The sequence below is a fragment of the Cebus imitator genome, unplaced genomic scaffold, assembly GCF_001604975.1.
Source record: "Cebus imitator isolate Cc_AM_T3 unplaced genomic scaffold, Cebus_imitator-1.0 Scaffold82, whole genome shotgun sequence".
In the NCBI taxonomy this organism is placed as follows: Eukaryota; Metazoa; Chordata; class Mammalia; order Primates; family Cebidae; genus Cebus; species Cebus imitator.
In genome coordinates this window covers 8771962-8799876 of record NW_016107397.1, presented here as the reverse complement: position 1 = coordinate 8799876, position 27915 = coordinate 8771962, and the positions used below count along the sequence as shown (strand labels likewise).

The following is a 27915-nucleotide window of genomic DNA, read 5'->3' as shown; positions in this document are numbered from 1 at the left end:
TGGAGGGGCGGCCCCCACACCCACCTCACACCCACCACAGTCCTAGCGAGGCTGCTGGCCACAGTGGGCCAATAGGAGTGAGGCCTGCACAGGAGGTCCTGCTTGCCTCTCACTAGTCATGTGACTTTGGACAAGTCACCTCACTTCTCAGCCTCAGCCTCTCACCTTTTAGACTGGGCGTGATATCATTCATCTCAAAGGATGGCTGTGAGGATGGCACCCACCCAGGTTTGTAACATCCTGGTGTGGAAGCCAACTGAGGAGGGATATGTAAGTCCCAGCTCTTCCTGCTTTCTTACCATCTCATACAAGAATGTTGTTCCCCCTTTCCCAGCAGCACCCTGCCTCCTGGTGCTGGGAACTTTCAAGCCCTTTACCTGGCATTATTCTGACCACATTCTGTGACCTTCTGACACTAGACTCCAGATGTGTCTGTTTGCTGTGGAGCCCTCAATGCCTGGACCAGTGCCAGGTATACAGTAGGAACCTAATAAATGTCTGGGTAAGCCTCACTCCACTTACTGAGCTGAAATGAGACGGTGTCTTTTGCCCTACTGAGGAGGACTCCCTAATTCATCCTCCCTAATTTGGGAGGGCTCTGCCTTCATCCCCTGCCTGAGAGAAGAGGCTTCTAAAACTCCAGATGGTTCTGTGAGGCAGCCTGTAAATTACAACACAAGTCATCATTAAATGCTGGTCACCCTTGTTTTAGTAGCGTCTTTGCTCTAGTTTGCTAGTGCCATGGGGACAGGAGCAGTTTCCGGGATGACTTCATATTCCCCAAAGCATCTTCCTGTATTGAGCACACCAGAGGGACCAGGCTCCTAAGGCTTTATGGATTGATTAATTGTTAAATCATTTAAAGATCCAATTAGCATTTCATCTATTCTCCTGAAATCAGAGACTAATTCTCATGAGCCTGGAGTATAGAGAAAACCCAATTTACGGAGCTGACTTGACCCCGAGGCAGTGGGAGAGGTTTCTTTCTATAAAACCACATCTGACAAAGCCATCGCAAGGAGTGAAGAATTTAATACTGTTTTCCCAGAGTTATCAAGCCCCATCATCTTCATCCTCAGAGTGAAGTCAAAGAAGATGGGTTTGACCAAGCCATCATTTGTGCATTAAAGGGCCAATGCTTTTTATATAGAAAAAGTACTTATCTGATCCTCTTCTGCCAGAGCAATTCCCCCCTACAGCCACAATTTCACCAATTGCTTTCTTTTGAGTCTTTTTTAAAACTGTTTTTCTCACACACACCTCGCTTAATCTCCCTCCCGTACAGTTGGGTTTCTGTTGTTGTTAATTTCTGATATTCCTGTGGTGTCCTGTGCCAGACAGTGATTTTTCCCCTATTCTCTTTAAATTACAAAGTGACTCAGCACTGGGCCTCGCTTCCATTGTTCTCTGAGACCTCTTCCATTTATCAACCTGTGTGCTTATCACTGTCTGTGAGTCAGTGCTGATTATTTATCTCCTTTCAAAGTTGGCAGAGTAATGCCTCAACGTAATCTATCCCCATTAGATAAGATTTTCTGAAATGGATTCAGAATATATTAAAGCCTCATTTATCTGTTATTGATGGGTTAGCCAAGGACCTCACAAGCTTCATTTTCTAAATAACCAAAACTTATAATTTAAAGAAATAGTGGCCAGGTGCGGTGGCTCACTCCTGTAATCCCAGTACTTTGGCAGGCTGAGGCAGGTGGATAATGAGGTCAGTAATTCAAGACCAACCTGGTCAAGATGGTGACACCCCATCTCTACTGAAAATACAAAAATTAGCCAGGTGTGGTGGGTGTATGCCTGTAATCCATGCCACTCTGGAGGCTGAGGCAGAGAATTGCTTGAATCCAGGAGGCGGAGGTTGCTATGAGCCAAGATCACACCACTGCACTCCAGCCTGAGCGACAGAGGGAGATTCTGTCTCAGAAAGGGAAAGGAAAGAAAAAAGAAAAGAAAAGAAAACAAATAGTTTATATTTCCAGAATAAGGCATGCCTTCTTTTATTGAATGTCTCAGATATTACATGGTTTTTACCAATTTTTTTTTTTTCACCAATTGGAGGTTTGCAGCAACCCTTTGGTAAGCAAATCTATTGGTGCAATTTTTCCAATAGCATATGCTCACTTAGTGTCTCTGTGTCACATTTTGGGAATTCTCACAGTGCTTCAAACTTTGTCACTATTATTGTATCTGTGATGGTGATTCCCTGATCAGCGATCTTTAATGCTACTACTGTAATTGATTTGGGACACCATGAACTGTGCGCAAGTGAGACGGCAAACTTAATCCATAAATGTCATGTGTGTTCTGACTACCAGCTGACCATTCCCTGTCTGTCTCCCTCTCCTTGGGCCCCCGTATTCCTTGAGACACACAATGTGAAATTTGGCCAGTTAATAATGCTACAAAGGCCTCTAAGTGTCCAAGACAGTTGCACATCTCTCATAAAACAGACTAGAATGGATGAAGCTTAGTGAGGAAGGCATGTTGAAAGCCAAGACAAGACAAAAGTTAGGCCTTTTGCCCCAAACAGCCAGGCTGTGAATGTGAAGGAAAAGTTATTGAAGAAAATTTAAAGTGCACCAGTGAACACACAAATGATGAGAAAGTAAAATAGTCTTATTGCTGATGTGGAGAAAGTTGGAGTGGTCTGGAGAGAAAATCAAACCAGCTTCAACAATCCCTTAAGCCAAAGCCTAACCCAGAGCAAAGCCATAGCTCTCTTCAGTTCTATGAAGACCAAGAGAGGTGAGGAAGCTACAGAAGAAAAATTGGAAGCTAGCATGGATTTGTTGGTGAATTTTTAGGAAAAATGCTGTCCCCATAACATAAAAGTACAAGATAAAGCAGCAGGTGCTGATGGAGAAACTCAGTAAGTTATTCAGAAGACCTAGCTAGGAACAGTGATGAGAGTGGCTACACTAACAAGAAATTTTCATTGTAGACGAAACAGTCTTCTACTGGAAGAAGATGCCATCTAGGACTTTCTTAGCTACAGAACAGAAGTCAGTGTCTGGTTCAAAGCTTCAAAGGGCAGGCTGACTCTCTTATTAGGGGCTAATGCAGCTGGGGACTTTAAGTTGAAGTCAATGTTCATTCACCATGCTAAAAGTCTTAGGACTCTTAAGAATGATGCTAAATCTGCTTTGCCTGTGCTCTGTAAATGCAACAGCAAAGCCTGGATGGCAGCTTATCTGTTTACAGCATGTTTTACTGAATATTTCAAGCCTACTTTTGAGACCTACAGCTCAGAAAAGAAAAATTCCTTTCCAAATATTACTGCTTTTGGACAATGTACCTTGTCATCCAAGAGCTTTGATGGAGATGTACAAGGAGATGAATGTTGTTTTCACGCCTGCTAGCACAATGTCCATTCTGCAGCCCATGGATCAAGGCATAATTTTGACTGTCAAGTCTCATTAATTTAAGGAATATATTTCATAAGACTATAGTTGCCATAGATGATAATTCCTCTGAAAGATCTGGGCAAAGTAAATGGAAAACTTTCTGGAAAGGATTCACCAGCCTGGATGCCATTAAGAATGTTTGTGTTTCATGGGAAGGGGTCAAAATATCTATATTAACAGGTGTTTGGAAGAAGTTGATTCCAATCCACATGGATGAGGGTAGAGTTCAAGGCTTCCATGGAGGATGTTGCTTTAGATGTGGTGGAAACAGAAGGAGAACTAGAGTTAGAAGTGGAGCCTGAAGGCTGGGCGCGGTGGCTCACGCCTGTAATCCCAGGACTTTTGGAGGCTGAGGCGGGTGGATCAAGAGACTGAGACCATCTTGGCCAACATAGTGAAACCGCATCTCTACTAAAATACAAAAATTAGCAGGGTGTGGTGGTGCGTGCCTGTAGCCCCAGCTACTTGGGAGGCTGAGGCAGGAGAATTGCTTGAACCCGGGAAGCGGAAGTTGTAGTGAGCCAAGATTGTGCCACTGCACTCCAGCCTGGTGCCTGGTGACAGAGCGAGACTCTGTGTCAAAAAAAAAAAAAAAAAAGAAATGGAGCCTGAAGATGTGGCTGAATTGCTGCAATCTCATGATCAAACTTGTACAGATGAGGAGTTGCTTCTTAAAGATGAACAAAGCAAGTGGTTTGAGATGGCATCGACTCTTGGTGAAGATGCCGTGAACATTGTTGAAATGACAATAAGGATTTAGAATACTGCATGAATTTAGCTGGTAAAGCAGTGGCAGGGTTCAAGAGGATTGACTCCAATTTTGAAAGAAGTTCTGTAAAATGCTATCAAACAGTATTGCATGCTACACAGAAATCTTTCTTGAGAAGAAGAGTCCATGGATGCAGCAGGCTTCACTGCTATCTCATTTGAAGAAATTGCCACAGTCACCCCAGCCTTTAGCATCCACCACTCCAGTCAGTCCACAGCCGTCGGCATCCAAGCAGGACCCTCCACCAGCAAAAAGATTGCGACCCACTGAAGCCTCAGATGATTGTTCACATTTTTTAGCATAAGGTATTTTTATATTAAGGTGTATACACGTTTTTTTAGACATAATGCTGTTGCACACTTAATAGACTGCAGTATAGTGTAAACATAACTTTTACATGCACTGAGAAACCAAAATGTGTGTCACTCACTAAATTGCAATATTCACTTTATCGCGATGGTCAGGAACTGACCCTGCTATATATCTGAGACATACGTCTCTATGACAAGGCCCTTTACATTATGAAACAGGTAATACTGAAGACAAAAGATATTATAGAGGGATTTTTGTAGAGGGTAGAAGCTGGAACTGTGAAACATCTGTATCTCCTTCCAATGCTTGAGTCCTGTGATGTATGGAAAAATCACATTTTGCATTGGGCCATCACACCAAGTGTGACTTTGAGCCAATGGAGTGAGTTCGTGGGACAGTAGCAGAGAAGGCTGAGTGCTTCTCTGCACATCATGGGCACTGAGGTACTTGGCACTGCTGGGCTGGTAACTCTTGGCACCTACACTAAGCCTCAAGACTAGTTTGCTTTTTCAGTTATTTGTTTTTAATCTTTTAAAAAATCTTTTTACATCCCTTAATCTCAAGCTCTTGTGACCATTTTTGCTATTCAGTGTGCCTGCCTCTAGTAGATCCTTCTCATCCATTGCTTGTGGTCTGCTGGCACAAGGGAAAGCAGAAACCACTCTGACCAGAATCACATCCTAGCTGAGAAAGAGCAGCTCTGACAGGGGGTAGAAGGACAGAGGGACACGTGTGAGCATATTCCAGGGACCATGGGAGCTGGCCCCAGGAGGACAGAAGCTTCCCAGTGGCCTACATTTAAGTGAGTGTCTGCAAAGCACTCCAGCCCCAAGACAAAGGCGGTCTACCCACCTGGAAGATGGGTCATTTCTGTGTGCACTCTCACCTTGGGCTAAGAGAAGCGTAATTTGAAATCAAGCACAAGAACCCCATGTTTTCACCACTATAGGAAAGACACTTTTATAATTTAGAATTTGATCAAATGTAACCCCCTTGGGGCCATCAGATAAAGTGTGTAGAGTCAGGGCAGCTTGTCAGGGGCCACAGGTCACTCTTCCTATTGTCTCCTAGGAGCCTGTCCACATCTTATAGCGTGGTCGCCTGGGCCGAGAATGTCTGTTCTGCAAGGTTTATCCTGAGCTTGTTGAACACCCTCCTGCCCCGGCTTCTCCCTAACTCCTGCTGTGTGTCTGCAAAGCTGCTTGGCTCCTTGAGCCTCTAACCCACCCTGAATTTCATGGTCTGTCTTCCATCCTGACTATTACAGATTATCATCTGACATTTTGTCCAATCTGTCAGAACTGCTTCCAGTGAGCTGCCCTTGGGGTTCGAGAGTCAATGTCAAAAAGACATCCCAGAAATGGTGAACATAAGCTCCTTCTTGGTCTCTCTGTGCAGACCAGCACATTTCCCCATGACCCTGTCTGGCCTCTCTGTGACCCAGGGCAAATCCTGCATTCCTACCACCCTCAAGGTCCCCAAGTCTCCCAGAGTTGAATCATTAACTGCATGGTTGAACCCAGTCTCCAGCCTCCTCCACTCCCGAGACCTGAAGACTGGGCTGCCATCACTGGCTCAAATCCCCAACCCTCTAATCCTATGGTTGGCCTTCCCAGCATGGCCAGACCTATCCTGGAAGGACCTGGGGGACCATCATGAGTCCCCCCAGAAGGATAAGCTCAGCTGTGTTCTGAGAGGTGCACCGTGGTGACGAAAACCATCCCAGTCACTCGGGAAACTTAGGGTTTAGAAGCTCCATTCCAAATCAGATACATTCTTTATGATAAACCATTTTATTTGGCTTTATCTATCAGGTTTATTTGTATTTTCTTTTCAGGTGGGACTATTTCAACAACTTTGGTTTGGTTTCAGACCAAACCAATTCAGGATTGGGGGTCAGGGAAATAGGAAATGGGGCTTGGGAGAAGTAGAATTGCTGTTTCTATCCTGGCATTTCCACCTCTAATGGAGATTTGGTTACGGAGAACTCAAATAGAAATGACAGCTCTGCGCAGGTGCAGCAGCTTATGCTTATAATCCCAGCACTTTGAGAGGCCGAGGTGGGAGGATTGCTTGAGGCCAGGAGTTTGAGACCAGCCTGGGCCACATAGTCAGGCCCCATTTATACAAAAAATAAATAAAATAAATGAAGAATTCCTTTTCTGATTTTAAACTTAATTCACAATTAAAAAGAAAACAAGACAAAATTCTGGGCTCACATTTATTCTCTATCTCACTAAGGTACAATATAGTTGCAGTCTACATTAGAAATATTAGTCTGCTTATAAATGGTGTGCATGGATTGGAGAGTGGATTGTGCATGGATTGTGCTTTCTTGGGTAGCCGAAAGCACAACACAGCTTAATAAATTTCAAAATGTAATGAGTACATTTTTAAAATTAAAAGTATTGAGTATAATTATGGCTTTTTGTTCTGACCTGTGTGGTTCAGCAGTAATTGATGCCCAAGAGACCAAAAACTAATTAGCGGGTGAGCTGGGTCACACTCAGCATCCCCTCTCCTTGGCACTGCCTGGAGCTTTTATGGAGGGGCAGCCATCCAGAACAGCCCCATAACGGGGTCCTGCTCCAGATTCAGGAGACGTGCAAGTTAAATACAGGGCCCAGGTAGCTGATGGTTTTAAGGTTATAGAGTCAGTGTTGGTAGAAACCACACAGTAGGGTTTTGCAGCTTTGTCACCAGTAAATCCCAGTAAAAACTTTTTTTTTACTAGTAACTTTTTTAAAGAATTTATTTGGTTTAATTACATTTCCATTTTATAGCCTTGCTGATGTGTTATTTGCCATTTCCATGGGATTTTAGTTAGTGATTTTCACCACATTTCCTTTTAAGTGCTTCCCCCAAATCCCTGTAACTTCAACAGAAGATATAATGACAATCTAACCTCATGCTGTCAATAAATGTAGCAACTATGTTGTCTAAGGATACATACGGGCACTTTTGCTCATAACTCCAAATGGCTAGGGTTGGAAACTTTCACATTAAATTTACCAGGCCTTTTCCTGTGTATATGGTGTTTCCATTACTGGCTTCTAGTTGTAAAAACAAATCGTTGGCCAAGTTTTCTCAATTAAATAACATATGTGTAAACGTCTGCGTCACCTCTACCCATTTACATGACAGCGTCCATTCCATCCTTGTTTTGGTACCTAGCATAAGGATTCAATCAAATTATGATCAGAAAACAAAGTAACACTGTGAATGGTGAAGTTGGGTTTTGTTTGTCCTTTTTGGGGGGAAGAGAGTTAACATTTGTGCTTGGGACATGTTTTATGTTCTTCATTTCTAAAACATGACACACCAGGACTGTCTGACATAAGAAGTGAGGCTAACCATGGATTCTGATGTCTGTTTTCTTCTTTTTCCCTTTCATCCTGTTTGATTCAAGTGAACTGCCTCATTCACCTCAGAACCTCCTGGCCAGCCCTAATTCTTCCCACAGCCATGCCGTGGTGCTTTCTTGGGTCCGGCCCTTTGATGGAAACAGTCCTATTCTTTATTACATCGTGGAGCTGTCTGAAAACAGTAAGTAGCTAAATGAAACTGTCACCATGGATGATAATCAGATTTTCATGTGTGCACCTAATGTCCTTAACCTTTTCTTCTGGGTCAGACCAAAAAAAAACTAGTAAAATGGTGTAATGCTTTACGGGGTTTCAAAGACAGCCTGCCCTTCAGGAAAGAGAAAAGGCCATGCAGGGCCTGGGAGAGGGAAGGGAAGAAGTTCTTGGTTAGAGGGGCCCTCGGGGGAGAGTGGATTTGGGGCCCCAGGGATGGCCGTGCACACCAGGCTTCCCTGAGCAAAGCTCTGCATAGTGTCACTCCCAGGGTGAGCTGGAAGTGGGTTAAATTGTAATGCCTTCCCCTGTGAGTTGAGAGTTCACCACTGCCACCACAGCTCATGTCTGTGGGAAGTTTTCTCTGGTGTAGATGTGGTGCCAAGTGTTCAGTACCCTTTTCCCGACTCACCTTCCAGGACCCCTCTGTCCCTTTAGCACTGTCCTTGGAACTCTTCTGCATGAAACATGTTCCTTCCGTGGGCTACTCACAGCCCTGGCTTTCCTCCAGCCGACAAGCCCCTCTTCCCTTCTCTTCCCAGCTGGCTGGGTGACATGTCCCCGACTGTGCTCACCCACTCACACCTCTCTGCTCTGCATCGAATCTCTTCCTAGGAAATCGCATGCATTCCTGTGATTTTAAATGGCCTATTTCCCTTGATGCCTGAAATATTTATATCCTTCACCCAGGCCTCCAGGATCACTTATGGGGCTCAGTGACATGACATCTGTATTGGGTTGTCTCACAGACCTCTCCAACTTACCTTCTTTCCACTGCATCTTTTTAATGTTTTTTTTTAACCTCACTCTTGCAGCAACCCTAATCTCTGCTCCCAGCACCCTGCATTTCTGTATTCCTCTGCCAGAAGCCTAGGAATAGTCTCCAATTCCTTTCCATGGACCCCAGCACCCCTCGCCACACACCCCCAGCACCAGCAGTCCTCTCAGTCTATTAACTAGGGTTCTGATTCTTTCCTCTCTGCCTCGGACCACTGGTACCTCTCACCAGGACCATTGCACCAGCCTCCCAGCCGGCTCCGTTTCCTTTTCCAAACCATTTACTTACCTGCAGCAATACTGATCTTCCTAAGATATCCCCAGACCAGGCCAGTTCCCTGTACAAGTCCTGCAGGGCTTTCTGCTGCGTGCAGTATAGAAGCCAAACATCTCCCTCCCTCTGCAGCCTCGGCTCACCCTAGGCTACTGTGCTCCTTTTCCACACCGGTCAGCCACATGGGTCACATGAAAATCAACATGGGTTTGATGTAGACTCCCTCAATGGGCCAAGCATCTCATCTCACAGCCTGTTCCTTCCCCTGGAAACCCACAGGACTAGATTGTTACCCTTCACGGTACAAAACCCATTACCTCCACAAAGATGCTCTCCAGTACACCAGCCCGATTTAACCTTCTAATACCCGAGCTGGAGGCCACCCTCTGTTATCCCATCTGTATTAGTCCCTTTTCACACTGCTGATAAAGACATACTCGAGACCAGACAATTTACAAAGGAAAGAGGTTTAATTGAAACCTCACAGTTCCACATGGTCAGGGAAGCCTCACAATCATGGCGGAAAGTGAAAGGCACGTCTCACATGGTGGCAGCCAAGAGAAGAGAGCTTGTGCAGGAAAACTCCCCCTTACAGTAACCTTCAGACCTCACAAGACTTACTATCAGGAGAACAGCACAGGAGAGACCTGCCACCATGATTCAATTACCTTCCACTGGATCCCTCCCACAACTTATGGGAATTCAAGATGAGATCTGGGTGGAGGCACAGCCAACCCACATCAGCCATCCTTTATTCCAGATGAGGGTCTCCTTCCCTGGGCCTCCCCCGGGGCAGAGCCAGATGCAGGTATCGTGGCTCTTACCATGATCAACTTTATTTGGCCTGTGGTTGTCTCCTGATGGCACTGGTGTTCTAAACAGGACCCTGTTTTCAGGTCAGCTAGGAGTGGTGCACTCTCAGGTACCATCCCCTGAGACCCAGCTCCCTGTGGGTCCCTGGTGCTGCTTACTTCTGTGGGCAGGTTTAGTCTGGGTTCTGCTGTGGTTCTTCCCAACTCACACCAGCCTGGACACACCTCCTGCAATTATGGACATAACTCACTTCATTTCTCCTAATTACCTTTTATACACTCTCACCCTCTCCTGGTAGAGGTTCCCTTCTGTTGATACTGCATGCTCACACCACAGCCACACCATTTGATTCACATTTTATAGCAAAGGGAATGGATGTGCAGAGACTGCAAGTCACTGTCACTGCCCAGGGCCACATGGCGATGGGAGGGGAAGATGGGATCCCTGTGCTGCCTGACTCCAGAGCCAGTGCTCATCATGAGTGTTAGGTGTCCACAGAGGAGTTTTGGGGAGCTGAGTGTCCCATCCTACACTGCAGTGGAGCTTCGTGGAGAGGCCACACCTGGGCGTCAATCTGTGTGGATGCGGAGGAAGCTATGCTGTGAATCTGAAGAACCATTATTTGAGTTGGGCACCACACAAGCCAGTTCACCAAGGGAGGGCCCAGAGGCAGTATGTTATTCCGTGTCTTGGGCTTCTAAGGTTACACCCTCCAGTCCTGGGTACCACCTAGGAATGGGGCCAGAGTCCAGGCCCTTCTCCAACTTGCCAGGGTATCTCTGAGGCTGGAGTCCAGGCCCTCCTTCCCTTGAGGGGTCACCTCTGAGGCTGCAGTCCGGGCTCTTCTTTTCCTTGTGGGGACATCTCTGAGGCTGAAGTCCGGGCCCTCCTTCCCTTGCCGAGGTGTCTCTGAGGCCGGAGTCCAGGCTCTTCTTTCGTTGAAGGGACACCTCTGAGGCTGGAGTCCAGGCCCTTGTTCCCTGGCGGGGGCATCTCTGGAGCTGAAGTCCAGGCCCCTCTTTCCTTGTAGGGGCCTCTCTCGGGCTGGAGTCCAGGCCCCTCCTTCTCTTGTGGGGCCTCTCCGACTCCCACTCTGGACTCTTTCCTCCCAGAGATGGGGCAGGACAGAAACCAGCCTGCATGCAGGTGGCCATCTTAGCTTCCACTCAATGGCTCTGACCAAAGGGGGAAGGCCAGGGTGTTACTGATTCAGATAACCTCTGAGAGGAGAGAAGAATTTCCTAAGGATGTCATGGCTGTGCTGCCTGCACGTAAAACAGGACTTGACAGTGATCTGGATGGAGAGAGCAGGACAGGAGCAGAGCTGGTGTTGTCTGAATTCTGGTTGGAATCTACCCTAAAGACAGCCCCTATCGGGCACTGTGGTCTTGGGCTTCAGGACTGTGTCTCCTTTGTCTTGGTGTCCCTCATCCCTTGCACTTAGTAGGTACTCAGCAAACGAGGTGAAATCAGTCTCTCCAGTGGAGTCCCCTCGTGATGGACTGAAAATTATAGTCATGGACAGTCTTCCAAAACAGAGGCATTCTACCTTGCCCAGTTTCTGTGAAAGAAGGCATTGCTTCAGAATGCCCCGGCAGCACTCTTCTCAGCTCGTGGCATGAGTGGCTCCTCCAGCCAGACCTCTCGCCTCAGTGAGAAGCAGGTTTCATGTGTAACTATCCAGCCAGCCATTAAAACGGCAAATCTGGGTTGGGCATCTGCTCTGCACTCTTCTGAGTGCTAGGTGCTGGGTGCAGAGCTGACATGATCAGTCTCCACTGTGAACAGAAAGGAGACGGTCAGAAGCTCTGATGCAGCCCCCGCATAACACATTCCCGGTGAGGTACATACATAGTAATGTGACTGGATAGAAGGCAAGTCAGAGAAAGTCTTCAAAGAAGATGTGACATGAGACCTGGGCCAGGCTGGCAACGAGGGACAGCATCAGCAAGGGCCCCTCAGTGCCAGGACTCAAGGCTCGGTAGGAAATAGCTGCTCATGAGATGGGGCTGGGGCATTGCTGGTGGTGTGCAAGGGTGTTATCTGGGAAAGTTCTTACTCATTCTTGGTGGCTCAGATTGGATATCATTTCTGCATGTCCCATTACACCCAGGCAGATACAGTTTTGCCCTCCTCAGGGCTCCCATACCATTAGACACACTTCCCTTTCAGCACGTGCATCACAGTTCCTGGCTGGTGTCTGTCTTCTGGCAAGACCATGAACCCCTTCACCGGGGGCAGGGTCCATGTGTCAGACTCTGTGCCCTGTGCTATGACACTAGCAGAGTGCCTGGCACACACAAAATGGCTCTATAGGTGTTCGGCTGCTTTATTTCACTCAGAAGGAGACAGAGAACATCAGTTGTCCCTGTTACCCTCTGGCTTTCCTGACGGGGCCTGTCCTGGAGCTGACTGACATTCCCAGCTCTCTTTCCTTCAGAGCCCGGAATGTGGGTATCGTGGCATGCAGCATCTAGAGTGGGTACCATGGTTGCCTCCTGCCTGTTCTGATTTCCACTGTGTAAAGGAGGCCTGTGACCTTGGCTGAAGCAGCCTGTGCTGCTACCAGCTGGTTGGTCCACATCTTCCTGCCATGGCAAATAGGAAGAGCAGCACCATCATCTGGGCCTATGGTCTGGTTTTTATTTTTATTAGCAACAAATGCTCTGAAGAAGCAGCTGAACATGCTGGCTAATTAGAGCCAGAAAGAAGAGCTTAGCAGCAAGTGCACTAAAATGGAAATTGCACTTGGCCTACACTCAGCATGTGCAAGTGGTCAGTACTAAATAACGCCATCTACTAGGCCTATCCCTCCGGCTACTCAGGAGACCCTCCACAGCCAGCTCCTCCTGGCAGGCTGACTGGGATGCCATTCTCCTGGAAGCCAGGGATCCTGCAGGGGCCAAACTCACGTGGTTTAGTGGGTGAGGCAGGCATTTGATAGCCTCTGCCCTAACCACGTTTCTGCCACTACAGGGGAGACTCTTCTGAGCTCTATGGAGCAGAGCCTGGGGCTTAAACTGGGCCTGCATCCATGCACTGGACTCAAGGTGCATCTCTGGATAGAAGATACACATGGCCCTCTGCAGGCATCCAGGGGTTGCCTCTCTGAGAACTTTGGTGGTTCTTCTGCCCCAGGTGTCTGGGGCTCAAAGAGGGGCAGTGGTGTCCTTGGGCCTGTGTCAAGGTACCCACCTGGTGGATTGAGGAGGGCAGAGGGTCAGACCAGGTGGCAGATAAGGGAAGCCTGGGGGATCCCTGCATTGAGAGAGAGTACAGGGATTCTTGATGGCTTGACAGTGGGAACCCTGTGACCAGGCTGAGAATTCTGTTGAATAATAAAAGCATTTGGCCCACTGTCTAAAATGCTTACTGAGTGTGATCAAGAATGATCTTTTTTGAGATTATTATGATCCCCTGGAGGGAGACTGTCAGGTAAAAATTGTGAAAGACTTTACACTGGGCCATGAAAAGAATTACTGGGTGTCTTACCTGGCACCCCCAGGCCTATCAGATTCGCTAGGGGCCCGCACTTTCCATTGTCTTGGGTTACTTATCTCTGTAAATTGTAGAAATCTTATAGTAAGGCACTTTGAGTAATGCAAATTTCTTTTCCACAGAAATGCAAATTTTGTCCTGTAGAATATAACTGGCTATTGCTTTGCAGATACTGACCAGTTTTGCATCTATTTATAAATTCGTTTTAGCACTATCAATATGTTGTGTGCTATTTGCTTTCTCTTTTGATATGGTTGAAACATCTTACTGGTTCCCTCATAAATTAATGAGTTAACTAAAATTCTTTGATACATGTTGATTCTCTATTTGTATTAGAGCCATTATTTTGCCTTCTTAAAAATTTATTCTTCAACATGAGTGAATCGGCATTGCATCATGGAATTAGATACTCTTTAATGCAGATACTCTTTAATGCAACAGTTGCCACCGGTTTCCATGGTAACCTTGGTATTTGGGAGGAGCCATCCTGGTTCTCAAACTGAGCTCCCCGTGTGTTTTCCACAGGGTTGGGCAAAGGCATCCCACTGCTGAAATAGAAGGATGGTGGCCTTTTGCCAGTGATTAAGAAAAATTAAGTATTTTTCTTACGTTTTTTTTCAATCTTAACACCTGCTGTTGTGTGTCTTGTGGTAAATGGTTTGTAGGTAACTAACATACTTACATTAAAAATTCAGAATCCTTCATTCTACTCAGTCCTACTGTTAGTTTTTTAATAGGATGAGTGTTCATAATTGTGATTTTGTATTGTACCTTGTAATATTTAAATTTAACTAAATTGTAAAATACATTTGTACTTTTTATTATTCAAGTTATACATGCTCATTAGTAAAAATTTAGAAATTCCTTAAAGCACACAGCATAAAAACAATCACCACAATCCTGCATATGTCAAAATCCAGCCCTGCACCCAAGCCCTTGGTTCCTCCCCCAGCCCTTCCTCTGGGACTTGGCTCCATATTTATTCCCTCTCTACACTCTGTCTCAAAGCTCTCTCTCTCTCCTGGCTTCTTCTTCCTCAAAGGAGTGAGCTCTGCACCTCCTCGCCTCTCACTGGTTCCATCTCCTCTCCTGTCCTAAAGCCATATTGTCATTGTTCTAAAGGACACAGCCAGTGAGCGCAGCTCAGTCTGCACCTCCTCAGTTTTTCTGCAGGCAATGCTCTTGGTCACTCCCCCCATACAGACCTCTTTGTTCCTGGGGCTTGGCTTAAGTCTTTCTCCTCATTCTTCCTTCTTATTTTCTCTTCTCTTGTCCATTTTCTCTGACTCACTGAAGACTCTATTTCCCCTCCTGCCCCTAAAAGGTGAATACTTTTTGGCATTCCTTGCTTTGTCTCACTCATTTGCTGGTCTTCTTATCACACATGCCATTCCTAGAGATCTTGTGTTCGTCCATGGTTTACCTTTGACCCACATGTCATAAGTCCCTAATGTGTGTTCCAACATAGACCTCTTCTCTGAGCCTCAGATTCTTGTAACCAAATGTTTTCCAGACATCTGCACCTCCATGTCCCGTGGGCTTATCAGACTCCAACTCTCTAAAATAGAACTCATCATCTGCCCCCAAAGTTGTTCCTCCTCAAAGTTAGAAATACTATCAAGGCTGGGCACAGTGGCTCATACCTGTGTTCTCAACACTTTGGGAGGCCGAGCCAGGAGGATCACTTGAGCCCAGGAGTTTGAGATCAGCTTCAGCAATATAGCAAGGCCCCTTATCTACAAAAACATTCAAAAATTAGCCAGGTATGGTGGCTCAGGCCTATAATCCCAGCTACTCAGGAGGCTAAAGTAGGAGGATTGCTTGAACCCACAAGTTCAAGGCTGCAGTGAGCCATGATTGCACCAAGACACTTCAGCCTGGGCGACAGAGTGAGACCTTGTCTCAAAAAAAAAGAGACAAACATAAGGTAATTCTTGACTCCTTCACCATTAATTGTCCCCCAACAAATCAATCAATTTTCTGGGGTTTACCTCATGCATTTTTATCAGATCCACTGCTCTGTCCTTCTTTGTTCCTGCCACCACTGAGCCTAATAGGCTGCTGCCTCATCCGTGTCATCCACAGATCTGGGCTCCTCAAATCCATCCTCCTCTGAGTCACCAAAGTGAGCTCAGTAATGCAGGAACCTGACCAAGCAATCTCCCCTGCCTAAAGCCTTCCAGAGGATCTTCAGAGGAGTTGCCACTGGAGCTGGGCAGAAAGGCTTCCCCACACCAGCTGGTACTGCAGACATGGCCCAAAGCCTTGTCCCCGCCCATGTCCTCCCAGGTTGCCACCCTTACTCCCTCTGTATAGACGCTTTTGTTCCCTGAAGAGGGGATTCTAGGCTTCTTAGCCTGGTAGCAGCACTGTTTACTCTCTGACCACCCCCTGCCTCTCAGATTTATTTCTAGCCACTCACCACTCTGCTTTTCTTGCTTCAGCAACAAGGCATTGCTCCAGATTCCCTGAGGACACCAGATATTTAGTGCTACTGCACCTTTGCTCAGCGAGTCTGAGAATTCTCACTCTAATCCTGCCAGCTCTGCCTTTGCCTGGTCAGCTCCTACTCAGCATCTCCTTTTGTCCATGGTTTACCTTTGACCCACCAGACCCCAGGCATCGACTCTGGTCTCAAAGTGCTACCCCATCTTCTTCCCCTTGGGGCGCCACACCCACCTCCTCTCCTGGGGGTGCCGTCCCCATGCCTTCCTCTGCTTGCAGTTGTCCCCATCCGCTCCCCCAGAGGGGCTGTCTCCATCTCCTCCTATGGGGGTGCTGACCCCAACATCTCCCTCCTGAGTTGCCTCAGCAGTGCTGAATCAACCAATAGGCAAACAGCCTTCAGGGCACCAGCAAAGGCAAGATAGCAACACTAATACAAGTTATCTAGAAGGAAATTATTTGAATAATCTTTCTACTCCAACTCTGCAGATATTCTCCTGTGTCTTCATTCAGAAGGTTGAGGGTTCTGAGTTTCAGGTCTTCTGATGGTGGTTATAGTTTGTGTTTTGATTGCTAGTATTGTTGAACCCATTCTGCATTGGCTTTGTGCACTTTCTCTGCTATGGTCTGTTCATTTCCTTTGCCCCATTTATCTATCCAAGGCCTTAGGGTTTTTTTTCTGTCATTTGTGACAAGGATTTTTTCAGTTTGCTTTTACCATTAATTTTTGTACATTACTTTTTCGCATACAGAAGTGTTTGATTTTTATGTAGTTAAATCTATTGATGGTTTCCTTTGTCACTTCATTCATTACTTTTGTGTTTGGGTATTTTAATACTCTCAAGCCTAAAATGAGTATTCTTACAGGTTTTTGCCCTGTTTTTAAAGGTTTAGTTTTTAATGTATTTAACTCTTTAATTTTTCTGGAATTTAAGTGTGTTCTATACTCCAGTATTTGACTTTTCCTTTCTTTCAGATGATCCATTTTCCCAACATGATTTATTGAATAATCCATTTATTTATGGTGTTTTCTTCTTTGTATATTCAGAGGACTCGTTTATACAAAAATCTGCTCTGCTTGTGGATTATTTAGTTCCACTGATTCATTATATCTTTTTCTGCCAGTTTTATAGTATTTTCATTGCTTTACTTCCAGAATGTGTTTTAATAACTGATAAAGCAAGTCTCTTCAGCTTTTCAGAATTTTGTTATTACTTGTCATAATTTATTCTTCCAGAAAAAAACTGGAATTATTTTGTTTCTAAAGTAGTCCCATTGAAGTTTTAATCATGTTAAACCTATGAATTGTTTTATGAGAAGCGACTTCTTAGTAATTCTGTTTTTCCATCCATAAAATAATATGTGTCCCTATTTATTCAGCTGTTTAGTGAGGTTTGCAAGTTTATAACCAAAGGCTCTATACTTGTTTTTGTCGAAGTTGTCCTAAGATTTTGTCTCATTGCTACTGTGAATAGGAATTTTTTCCCCATTTCATCTTCTAATTAGTTATTGTCAGAACATAGGAAAACTGATGTTTGGGTATTGATTTTCCATTCAGCCACATTCCATATTCTTTTATTATTCTAATGATTTTTCCATTGCTCTTCTTTGCTTTCAAGACAGACAATTGTATCTTTTCCAAATAATAAAAAAAGTATTGTTTTCTTTTTGTTTTTCCTATCTCATTGAGTTGGTCGGAATAATTTTAAATAATTGGCATAGCAGTGTCTCTTGTTTTTTTCCTGATCTCAATGGGATGTCTACTGGGATTTTACTGTTATGTGTTATATTGATTGTTTTTTATTGAGATATAATTGAATATAAAAAAATTGCAGAGATCTTAAGGGGGTTTTGACAAATATATACAACCATACAGCCCACACCTCAAACAAAATTCAAGTCATTTACAATATGCCAGAAGGTTCTGTGTGGCCTTTCCAGTCAGTCTAACCTCTTCTTCTGACCTCTGTCACCATAGATTAGTTTTGCCTGTTTTTGAACATATAGAGAATTGTTATGGGATCTTTGGGGTGTCTCTTTTCTAGCCGGAAACCTCTGGCTGGTGGCACTTTTGTCTGAGTTCTTGTCCTGCATCCAGAAAGAATGAGGTACACAGACAAAAGGAGGGTGAGCAAGATGAAGAGGAGCTTTACTGAGTGTCAGGACAGCCCAGAGGAGATCCTCAGTGGGTAGCTGCTCTCTGTAGGAAGGTCGTCCCATCGCCTCTCCAGCTCTCAGCAGAGAGGAGGCCTGGAGTGAGCGACTCCTCTCTGCCGGCAGGTCATCCCAAGTGTTTAGCTCTCAGAAGAGAGAAGGCCCTGGAGAGGGTAGTAGCTTCTCTCTGCAGCTTTTTGTCCTAGCGTCTGCAGCTCTCAGTAGAGAGGAGGCCCTGGGGAGGTTGTTCCGATGTCTGCAGCTCCCAGCAGGGAGGGTAGCTCCCCTTTACAGCTGGTCCTCCTGTCGCCCGTCCGCTCAGCTCTGGCTGAGCCCAGGGTTTTTATGGTCTTAAGAGGGGAGAAAGTGCGTGCCGATTGGTCGCTGGGTAACCGTGAGTGGGCCCAGAAAAGGCAACACAAGTTCCCACTCCATTCAGGGGTACTGGCAGCCCTGCCCCCAGACTTCAGGTCCTCAGTGGTCAGAAGGTAGGGCCTCATCGGAGACCTGCCTTCTTCTGCCCAGGAATCTGTCTACCTCTTACTGCCATTCATGGCACTCATGCTCGCCCTGACTTTGCTCCCAGATCAGAGCAGTGCCAACAGCAGGGAGAAGCCGGGTAGTGAAAGCAGGCACTTCCGAGCCTGCAAGGGTAGGGGGGCCTTCCTGGGCCCCAGAGAGTGCAAGAATACCTGCGTCTGCAGCCACGGATTTTGGCAGCGGCAGCTGTGCCCAAGAGGGCAGGGATCCTTCCTGCTTCCAGCCCCCTAAGAGCACAAGGAGGCTCAGATCAGTGGCCACGACTTGGGCAGGCAGGGCTCCTGCCTGCTTCGTGGAGTGGGAGGCCCAGATCTGCAGCCATAGTTTGGGCAGCTGCAGGGGCACCTAGGGAGCTACTACCCCACCTCGGAAGAGGCAGAGCTCCCAGGGGTCCTCTGCTCCTGCTGGCTTCCTGGAGCGTGCAGCCCCGGCAGCTCCTCACTGCGGCAGCTGGCATGATGGCAACAGCAGGCTCTCTAGAACAGCTGGCTCCTGTCATCAAAATGAACAGGATACTGACCTGAATGAACAGTTTTGTTTATCGTGTAATACATTCCTTCCATTCCTACTTCTTGGATTTTTTAAAAAAATTATGTAGGGAAATTTTTTATTTCTAAGCAAAGTAGTCTTAAAATAACAAAATATGACATTTAGAAATATCCCTACATTTATATGAGAGAATTCAGTATATGAATAAGCTTCAGGCTCTGGCATGAACTCCCAAGGCCCTGCCCCCAGGACAGGTTTCAGAGCTGGTGCTCTGAGGTATGTGGTCTTCATCTATGACTCAGGGTTCCCAAGACTCAAACCTGAAATAATGTACTTTTCCTTAACTCAGAAAGCAACACTGCTTTCTATGAATTAGGAGTTCATCCCATATCTTCATGTTTTCTAGCAATGTGCAGGAGGAACGACACCTCTGTATCTTCTGCATCACTCACTGTCTTCCACGTGAAGTTCTACACAGTTGGTGCCTCCTCTGCCTAGGGAATACTTGTTTCTCTGGATGAACATGGGCACTTCCTTTTGCAAGTCTGCCATCCATGTGCCCCTTTATGCCTTGGCTGCCAGGAAGCCCAAAGCTACCCTGAGTGCCTAACTGAAGTACCTAAGTCATTCCATCTCCTTAGAACATCTCTTTGCATTTTTCTCCCTTATGAGTTTGAATTTGTTTTTGTTTATATTTATTTCATGTATCACCCATTTTTATGCAGATTTTTACTTTAGAAGATCCTTAAGCTCTCTTTAAAAACAGGAGATATGAGGCCAGGCACAGTGGCTCATGCATGTAATTCCGACACTTTGGGAGGCCGAGGCAGGTGGATCACCTGAGGTCGGGAGTTCAAGACAAGCCTGGCCAACATGGAGAAACCCGATCTCTACTAAAATTACAAACTTAGCAGGGCATGGTGGCATATGTCTATAATCCCAGCTACTTGGGAGGCTGAGGCAGGAGAATCACTTGAACCCCAGGAGACAGAGATTACGGTGAGCCAAGATCACATCATTGCATTCCAGCCTGGGCAACAAGAGTGAAACTCCATCTCAAAAAACAAACAAAAAAACCAGAGATCTCTCCCCAAACACACACACACACACACACACACACACGCACACATATGTATCATGTGACCCTCCTTTAAGAGCAGGCTCATGTGAAAGGAGCGATCGACCTTCTTTCTCTCCTTTATTTTCTCTCTCACCATTCCCTTGAGTACAGAGCACAGTAGCTTCAGGCAAGTCTGCGAATCATGCATCCGCATCCACTCCCGCCTGACAGTATTAGACACCAGGAAATACCTGGAAGAGCATGAGGTCAATTTGCGAGGCAAAGAACACTCGCAAAATTAAATCACAAATCGAAGAACGCATGAGGGGGTGTGGGGTAGTATGTGCTCACTTGCCAGGAAAAGTGGAACTGGGAATCAGGACCCTCAGGTAAGGGGGGTTCCCTGTGGGCAGGCATGGACATGGAGGCCCTTCAAGGCGGGCCTTGAGCAGAATGTTGGGATGGACAGGATTCAGATGCCCTGGTGCCTTTGAGGAGACAGTGGCCAAGGACTCTGAGGCTTGGATGCAGGGCGGCAAAACGGGAGTTCAGGAAATCTCCCAGTGAATGAATTGGTAAGAGCAGAAGGATCTTTGAGCAGGAGAAGCTGGAGGCTGAAATGGACTGCTTTTTAAAAAACCATTTTCTAAATAATAATGTATTTTTAAGTACAAAGTAATACACGCTCATCAAAGCTGGAGAAATAGTACACAGCGTATAAAGAAGAGTTCTTATCTCCCCCTACCATGAGGGAGTACTGCTAACAGCCTAGCACGCATCGTTCCTCGCTGAAAAGGGACTCCTTCAAGGAACAGAGAGGGGCCAAATGATGCCAGACCCGAGTCTTATACAACAGAGCTGCACAAAGCTGGGAGCTAGGGAAGAGGGTGTGAAAGCAAGTTTTTAGCAAGATTAACCTGGCAGTGGCCTACAGGGAGCTGTTGTGTGAGGCTCAGGGAGTGGAGGTGAGCAGGAGGCCGAGAGCCTGGAGCAGGGAGGTGGTCATTCCCAAATTGCTGATGGGGTTTCCCTGGGAAGGGACCTAGAACCCCAGGCCTGACCTGGAAGCAGGAGTCCCGCTGAGGCACACTGGTCTGGGAAGAGCATCCATGAGCTTGACTGGACCATACTGATTCTGAGATGTTTTTGGTTCAGATTGCAGTATCCTCCAGGCAGCTTGTCCCTTCTCCAGCATGGAACGTTCTGTTGCCCACAGTGGTCTGCTGCTTTTTTCGTGCCTCTCCACCTCCGATTCCTGAAGCACAGCTTGGCTTTGTCAGCTGCTGGTCCTAGACTAGCTTTTGGATCACGTTCTCCGAGGCCCAGTGCCTCTCCCAAACCTTTGGGGGAGGGGTTCTTCCTCCACAAAGAGAGTCTCTGAGCTGTGTGGCTCGGTTGGTTCTGTCTCTGCCACAGGTGCCTTTTCATGTAGGGAACCCATTGGCTGTCTCCACCCCACTCTCCATGAAAGCTGCTCCTGGCTGTCACTCCACAATCTGTTAAGCATCTCCATCCCCTGTTGCTATTATGGACTTAAAAGCTGATGGGCTTTGTGCTGTTTTGCTTGCCAAAATGGCAAAGAGACTTTGTTCTTCATGCTTCAAATCACTTTAATGCTGTCTTTGAAACACACCTCACACAGGCATTTTCTAATGGCCTCAGACTTGTTGGAGAGTATTTCATATTTTAGCTCGTCTTTCTTTGGGCTTTTGCATATAAAGCCTCGCATGCGTCGCATTTGTCCCCATTTAATAAATGCATATCTGGGGAGACAGTATCTGTTACAGGTGTTTATGAAGTGGGGAACCATGGCTATGTTGGGAGCCCACAGGGTCTGAGGTCTGCTTCTGAGTTCACTTCCCCTTAGCTTCATGCCCTCAGGCAAAATGAGGTGAGGTCAGAGAGCCCAGGGTGGCTTCCACATCCTTAGTTTTTCCTCACCTTCTGGAAACCTCTGGCCTAGGCTGTCCCACGTGATGGTGTAACTTCCTGCACAAGTGAGCCTGTGGTGACCGTGCAGTGAAGAATACAGCAGGGCTGTCATAGCTTGAGCTCACAGAGGCCAGGCCAGCTTCCATCCAGCGAGGGCCCCCTGCTCCACCCACTGCCTGCTCACCATCTCCAGCCTGTCACATGGGTTTGCTACCATCAGAATGGATCTCCCACCCAAGGCCAAGTTCCCTAAGCTTCCGAATGTGTCCAGTCACCATTTCCAACCTCCTTCCCCTTCTCTGGAGGCAATGGCTTTTCCAGCACATCGGCCCATACCTCCCGGTGAGCATATCTCTCCCCTTGGGTTCAGGCCAAAGTTTGGCCTCAATGAGCCACCTTTGGTGTCTTGACCTGAGGATCTGGAGGCCATAGTGCCCTGGATGTGAACAGTCTATAGCCTCAAAGCCTGTTCTGGGATCGTTTTGGCTGTGTCCCTTAGCTGGGGGTTTCATGTGTTTCTAAATATCTCAGCTCTTTAGTCCTTAACTTTTAAGGCAAAAACTTGGTGCATTTTAATCCTGACCTTGCAGATCTTTATGGTTTCTCTAAAGGCATATACAACAGAGAAAGCTTTCCCAAAAGGAAGGATATCAAAATGTATTCATACTGTCCGCTCTTTGGTGTCTTGTTTCAGGTAGGAAATATCCATCTACTTCCTACTCTTTCTTCCCCCTGTTCTATGAAGTCTTTGTCTGGCCTAAGCCCCTTTCTTTCTCAGGCATCCTTAGTGGTTTATCCCTGTCACTCCTGTGGCCTTCATCTTATCTTCCAGGGTTGCCATGAACAGGTCTGTTTCACTATCTTCTTTTCAAACTGTGTTTGTCTTAGATATGTTTCATGACTTGATAGAGTTGCGTTCATCCAGGGGCCCTAGCAGTCTCCTTACAGGAGTATAGTCTACTCTACAAAGGTATTTACCAGCTTAAGCTTGGAATTCTACAGTGCCACTAAAAATTGTGTTCCTTTTGTCATTGTAATAGTTTTTAACTAGAATCCTGCAGAAAACTTTTTATATAACCTTAGCATAACTAGTTATTGTCTATACTCCTCTCTTAGTGCCCAGATGAGCTCTGACTAGACCAAGAGAAGCTTTTTCTTAGCCCTGGCTGTGCCCGTCTCTGAGCCTGGGCTCCAGCCTGGAGGGGTGAGTGGATTCTGAAGCCTCACCCCAAGCAGTTTAACTGCATGGAGGCTGAAGTTCTTTGTTGTCTGGGCTTTTAAACTGTGTTATTTCTGTTCATGTGACAACAGTAATTTAAGGGCACTTTAATGTAGAGGAGGAAATGTCATTCCTTCCACCAAACTAATCTCAGTAATTCACTGAGCTGAACACTGAGATACAGGTCAGAGTCTCCAAAAACATGAAAGTAATTACCCAAAGCATTGAGCAACTATGAGAATAGTTTAAAAAACAAGAACCGCAATATGGACCTATGCTTGTTTCATTTCATTTCCTTCTCATACTCTATTTTGCAAAAATTTTAAGTGAACTTATATTATGGTTTATGGTATATATAACGTACATATACTATATATATATATATTATATACATATACCATAACACACACACACACACACACGAATCTGCTCTTCTCTTGCAAAACACATGACCTTCCACTGCAGGTTCCACACAGGGCCTCCTCACTCGCCTCTCCCCTGCCTGGCTCTGGACCAACCATTCATGATAGGTCTTTCTTTTTTCTTACTAAACTTTGTATTTTAGAGCAGTTTGGGGTTTATAGAATTGTTGCAAAGAATGGACCCCCCACCCCAGTTTCCCCTGTGACACTAGTATGGTACATTTGTCACAGTCAGTGAGCTCACAGTGACACCTTAGCAGTCCCTGCTCCCTTCCAAGCTCCGCAGTCTCTCCCTGATGACGTCATTCCTGCTCTGCTGCAGGATCCCATCCAGGATCTGTTTTGTAGAGCATCACTCAGTCAGGATTTGTCTGATGTTCTTCTCTTAACCAGACCAGGGTTATGGGGCTTTGGGAAGAAGACCAGGGAGGTAAAGTACCATTCTCATCATATCACATCATGGGTGGACCCTGTCAACATGACTCATCACTGTTGATGCTCGATAGACCTTCCAGACATGAGGAATTTAACTTGATCTGTGCCTAGGGTTAGCCTCTCAGCAATACCTGCCTTGAGTGTGCAGTGCCACCCTAAGGAATTCAGCCTGCTTATACTCAGTGCCTAGAGAGACACTCTGGTGTGGTGGAAGGGAGTCTCTGAGTGGCACAAGGCCTCCCCTCTCAGTTCCATGGCGAGGGCCCTTGCAGGCGTTGCTCCAAGACAAGCTCATCTTCTCCTTCATCTCTGTGGCCAAGCCTGTAACTTCCCAGCTTTAAATCCAAGGCACCAGTGAGACGTGGAAAAACCACGGTGGCGTTTGCACAGGGAGCATTAATGGTGAGTGGAGACACCGTGAGCCTTCACTCCATCCATTTCTCATGTGGAAATGAAGATCATTGTCTCTCCCTCAAGGCTACTGTGAAGGTTGACCATGTACAACACATACAGGCATTGACAGTAGCTCCAACAGAGTGGGTGCTTTTGTTCTATAAATATATATTAAACTCCTACTGTGTGTCAGGCACTCTTCTAGTTGCTGAGGACCAAACAGGGAATGAAATAGATCCCAAGGGAGCTTTTCCAGTAAATAACTCTTTAAATAGATAATCATTATTATTATACGCTAATACTTCTATTTCAGGAGATTCAATATGCAGACTGTTGTAACCAAAACAGTAGTAGAATTAGAATTAGAAAAATAATAAATTTGCAACTAATTTTTCCACTTAATCTTGTAACCTGGGGGTACTATCCTTGTTTTAATGAAAGCATGTTCATTCTCATTCATTTAAAAATGCAAAGTGAAGCATCAGCCAAATTACATTTTTCACCTGCCAAAATAGACAATCATAACAGTTATAAAATGAGCCATGCTGGCAATACGGTGACAAAAATAGTCACTTTCTAAAAACTTTTTATTATTAAAAGTACTAAATAAACACAAAAATGTAGCTTCAACAACCAATAACATTTCAACCATATTTATTTCATTGGGTCCTCACTTTTCTTTTGCTAGAGCGTTTTAAAGGAAATTCCAAAAATTATGTCATTTCATCCCTATGTAATCAGTAAGCCACTCACAAAGTTGATTACACCTAACAAAATTAATAGCATTCCTTAATATCACCTGCTATTCAGTTTATATTTAATTTTCCCTAGATGTCTTAAAAAAAAAAAAAAGGTCCTTTTACACTTGAATCAGGATCCATACGAGGTCCATTCATTGTATTGGTTGTGTCTTGTGTCTCTTAATCCAAAAAACTTCGACCACCCTCCCTGATTCCTGACTGGGCAGAAACCATGACAGTTGTCCTAGAGAAGCTCCCAGGTCCCAGATGAGGATTTTTGGTATTTAATTGGTTCCTGCACCTTCTTTATTGCTTGGAGACTGGATTTGAGCTGCCCTCCATTTCTGATTGGTTTCATTTCTTATGCGACTGTGTGTGTGAATACTTCTTGGATACTGCGGGTACTTCCTGCTGTGGAACCCAAGGAGGCACATGAGACCAGCCGCCCTACTTCTGGTAATGTTGAAATAAAGCCACTCTAGGTAGCTACCACCTGTGAAGGTCAGAAGTTATTTAAACTTCCCTGAGTCTTGATTTCCTGGAGCCAAAATCCTCCCCAAGTGGGTTTCTGTGGCTTCAGACCTGAAAGCACTTCCAGGCTGCAAACTGCCATCAAAATGCTATGTATTAATCATATAACGATGCTTTTGGCAATTAAGGAAAATCTTCTGGCTGGGCATGGTGATTCACTCCTGTAATCTCAACACTTTGGGAGGCCAGGGCAGACAGATTGCTTGAGTCCAGGTGTTCAAGACAAGCCTGAGCAACATGGTGAAATCCTGTCTCTACAAAAAATACAAAAATTAGCTGGGCATGGCGGCGCACACCTGTGGCCCCAGACTGGGGGGTAGAATGCTGGTTGTGAGGGGAGGGGTGGAATGGGACAAGACTGAGGCAGGAGAATCGCTTGAACCCATGAGGTGGAGGTTGCAGTAAGCCGAGATCACACCACCGCACTCCAGCCTGGGCGACAAAACGGGTCCCTGTCCTTCCCCCTACCCCACCAAAAAAAAAAGAAAGAAAAATCTTCTTTTAGAAAACATTTTCTTTCTTTAGATACCTTTAGTTGAGAAAATGGTAATGCTCTTTTGTATCGGGAAAAAACTTCCGGAACATTTTCAAAAATTGGAAACAACCTGCTTTTTACTCAACAGCTGAAGTGGGGTAGTGATTAATTCCTCAAGATTCTGGGCCTTACTGCTAAGAAAACAAAAGTGTAGTGATGCCCTCTGTAGAACGGAGCCTGGCTGGGGAAGTGTACAATCCCTCAGTCTTCTAGGTCAGAGAGTCCCTGAAGGGGAAGAAAACAGGTATTAAACTTTTATGGGATGGTTTCCTTTATCAAAAGTCTTCTACCCCTGAACCTCCAAGACAAGCACCTGTGGCCTTCCTCTGTGAGGACGGGCTGGGGGAGGACCCTTTTAAAGGGATGTTGCTTATTGATTGTCAGGAACAGACTTGCTATTTAAATTTTAACAATTCTCAGCAAGCTTGCACTTCCAGAGCTTGTGAATGAGCAAATCTTTCCCAAACCAATTTTTTTTTTTTTTTTTTGTGCAAATCAAGGTGCCCAGAGATGGATCGGGTTCATTTGTATTAGTTTTCAATTTAACTTCTCTTCCTGCCAGACCTTTTATCTTCTAGTGGGAGAGGAAAAAGAAGAAATAAAGAATCCTATAGTTGCAGCAGGACTGAGCAGAGCCGGGAGGTGCAGAGGAGATTAATAGGCCCTGTTGTCAAATCAAACCGGGCAGCAGACTCTGGACATAACCGAGGCTGGGGTTATGGACTTTCAGGAGCTGTTTACACTCTGAGTGAACAGACAGCCAGGATCAGGCAGGGCCGGGCTGGCGGGATGGGGCCAAGGGCAGGAAGGCAGTATCCTCTCCTATGGTCTGATTAATCGCCTCAGTCACCTGGTTACAACTGTTGTCCTTCTGACTGTCTCTGTCTGAAACTACGTTTGTTCATTGTGCCTGACCGAGCAGGTGAATGGTTCACTTCCAGACACTGTGACATCTGAAGGAAGAAAGCGGTGGAAGAAGAGCTTTACTGAGTCCAGTATTAGTCAAGGTTCCTGCAGGGAAAGATGGCACTCCTGAATGAGAGCAATCGAGGAGGAAGTTTTAGAAGGGGAATGTTTGCAGAGGTGTGGGTGGAAGGGAACCACTGTTACCCGGGGCTGCGAGCCTCAGAGCTGATTTCACCCTTAGGTTAAAGAGCCCAAGACAGATGCAGAACCCCAGAAGGAGAGATTGCATAGGGTGCCCACTTGGAAAAGAGGAGTACCCTTTGGATGAAGGACCCAGGTAGCCCCAGGCAGCCTCCCAGTGAGGAAGGAAGAGCCTTAAATTTGCTCCCTTTATCTACGGGAAGCCTCAGGGCAGGAGCCTCCAGGGCAGAGCTGGGTAGGGAGGGTGGAGCTTGGATCTAGGGAGGCGGAGCTATCCAGCACCTTGGGCCAAGCTTACAGCTAGATGCTTTCAATGTATGTTATTTCATACTCAGGGAGTCTTGGGGGTTATATGTTATCCCCCCATCTTTTCATCATTTGTTTTAATTTTTAATTGTAGTAAAACACACATAAAAAACTCCCCCTGTTCGCCATTTATAAGTGCACAGTTCAGTGGCATTAAACATATTCACGTTATG

At 45.9% G+C, this 27915-nt stretch overlaps 1 protein-coding gene across 1 annotated transcript in view; it reads left to right on the top strand.

Moving 5' to 3' along the window:
• SDK1 (sidekick cell adhesion molecule 1) overlaps positions 1-27915 on the top strand; it is a 982297-nt gene that overhangs the window by 706003 nt on the left and 248379 nt on the right. Inside the window, exon 14 of the mRNA XM_017533779.2 lies at positions 7904-8040. Coding sequence (XP_017389268.1) covers positions 7904-8040 — 137 coding nt within the window. The remainder of the gene's footprint in view (positions 1-7903; positions 8041-27915) is intronic.